At 36.1% G+C, this 1559-nt stretch overlaps 1 protein-coding gene across 2 annotated transcripts in view; it reads left to right on the forward strand.

The window, feature by feature from the left end:
* LOC107640483 overlaps positions 485–1559 on the forward strand; it is a 96341-nt gene continuing 95266 nt past the window's right edge. For both annotated transcript variants that reach the window (XR_002362693.1, XM_021123481.1), the window contains exon 1: positions 485–1004. Coding sequence is in view for 1 of the 2 variants with exons in the window: in XM_021123481.1 (XP_020979140.1) it covers positions 572–1004 (433 nt within the window). In the remaining variant the exon portion in view is untranslated. The remainder of the gene's footprint in view (positions 1005–1559) is intronic.

Here is a 1559-nt window from a genome sequence, read left to right on the forward strand (position 1 = left end):
GATAAAAAAAGCGCGTATTATCCTATTCCTACAATTTTAAAAAGGAAAAATATAGGGAGTCAATGAAATATTTGTACAATGTGTACAATGGAGATTTAGGGATTAGAGATATAACCATTAGTGTTATCTTTTCCCATCAGCGATATCAGAGCTCTAGATTCAAAAGATCAAGAGTTCGATTCTTGGTGAACTCCAAAATCAGCTTAAACTTTTATGATAAGTAATTTTTTTAAAAAAATACCATAAAATCTAATAAGAGGAAGTATGGGTGGGATAAGTAGTTTCATGACATAGTATCAGAGTTCGATCCTTAGTTTATATTGGGCCAAATAAAAAGCTAATTGTACACATTGTACAAATATTCTATTACCTCCCTATCAGGACTCATCTAATAATTGAATATTACACCAAAATTTTTTTAGTATACAAAAAAATTAACCCCACTCTCACTCTCAGTCTCATCTCAACCTCAGTCTTTCCACCGTCCCTCTTTTTATTTTCTCTTTATATAAGGTGCTCAAAACTCCTCGATTCTCAGTTTCAAACCACAAAAATATAAAATAGAGTCAATATGAAGAGACATCTTCTGACATTGTTATTCTTCTTTCTCCTTCTTGACCCATCTCTTTCACTAATGCAGCTATCTGGCGCTGAAATGTTCGGCGGCGACGTCGTGGAATTTGTCAAGCAACTCAAGCAAATTTTTCCAGATGTGGCACGCGATACTGGACCCAACATTTTGACAACAATTTGGGGCTATATAACACAGCCATGTGCTTCGCCGAAGAGTAATATCCCAGGCCTCCATTATGTAAAACAGTATCTCAACTACTACGGTTACTTACAAGATTCATACGGCAGTAGTTTCACAGATGAAATGGATCAGAACACCGTTTCCGCCATCAAACAATATCAAAAATTCTTCCGTCTCCACGACACCACCGGAAACCTCAACCAAGAGACTCTAGATCTGATTTCGCGGTTCCGCTGCGGTGTCCCGGACGGTAACCTCTTCTACTCTCTCTCTCCCCTACCAACCGTGTGTCGTGGCCTATAGAAAAAAACTGGTACTCTAACCGCCACAATCATCTCACCTACGGTTTTTACTCTCAGAGTGTGTGTGGTTGGAGAAATTATAAATAATTCATAGGAATTTTAAGATGGGAATATGATATTTCTATGTTTGGTTCAAAGTTTGAAAAACTATTCTTAAGTAAGTTTGATTTCAGGGAATTAAAATACCATCATTTCAATTCCTACCTTTTTCTTGGATATCTTTAATTTCCATAGAAATGGAATCTTTATAACAATGTAATACTTGAATCACACACTCTCAGTTCCCAGATGACATCGTCACCGTGTTTAGAGACTCATTCAAGCAGTAGTGGTCATACGCTATAACGGAGGACCTAAGCCTAACATTCAAAGAGACAAGGTACCAAAGGTGTTTTAAATAAAATAAAACCTTGATTAAACTCAAATAAAAACATGCCAAAACTAATTATACAACATTTTCTTTACCTATAACTAACTAGAGAAAATTTCACTGTTGGGATACT

Source organism: Arachis ipaensis, chromosome B05 (assembly GCF_000816755.2).
Source record: "Arachis ipaensis cultivar K30076 chromosome B05, Araip1.1, whole genome shotgun sequence".
Lineage (NCBI taxonomy): Eukaryota > Viridiplantae > Streptophyta > Magnoliopsida > Fabales > Fabaceae > Arachis > Arachis ipaensis.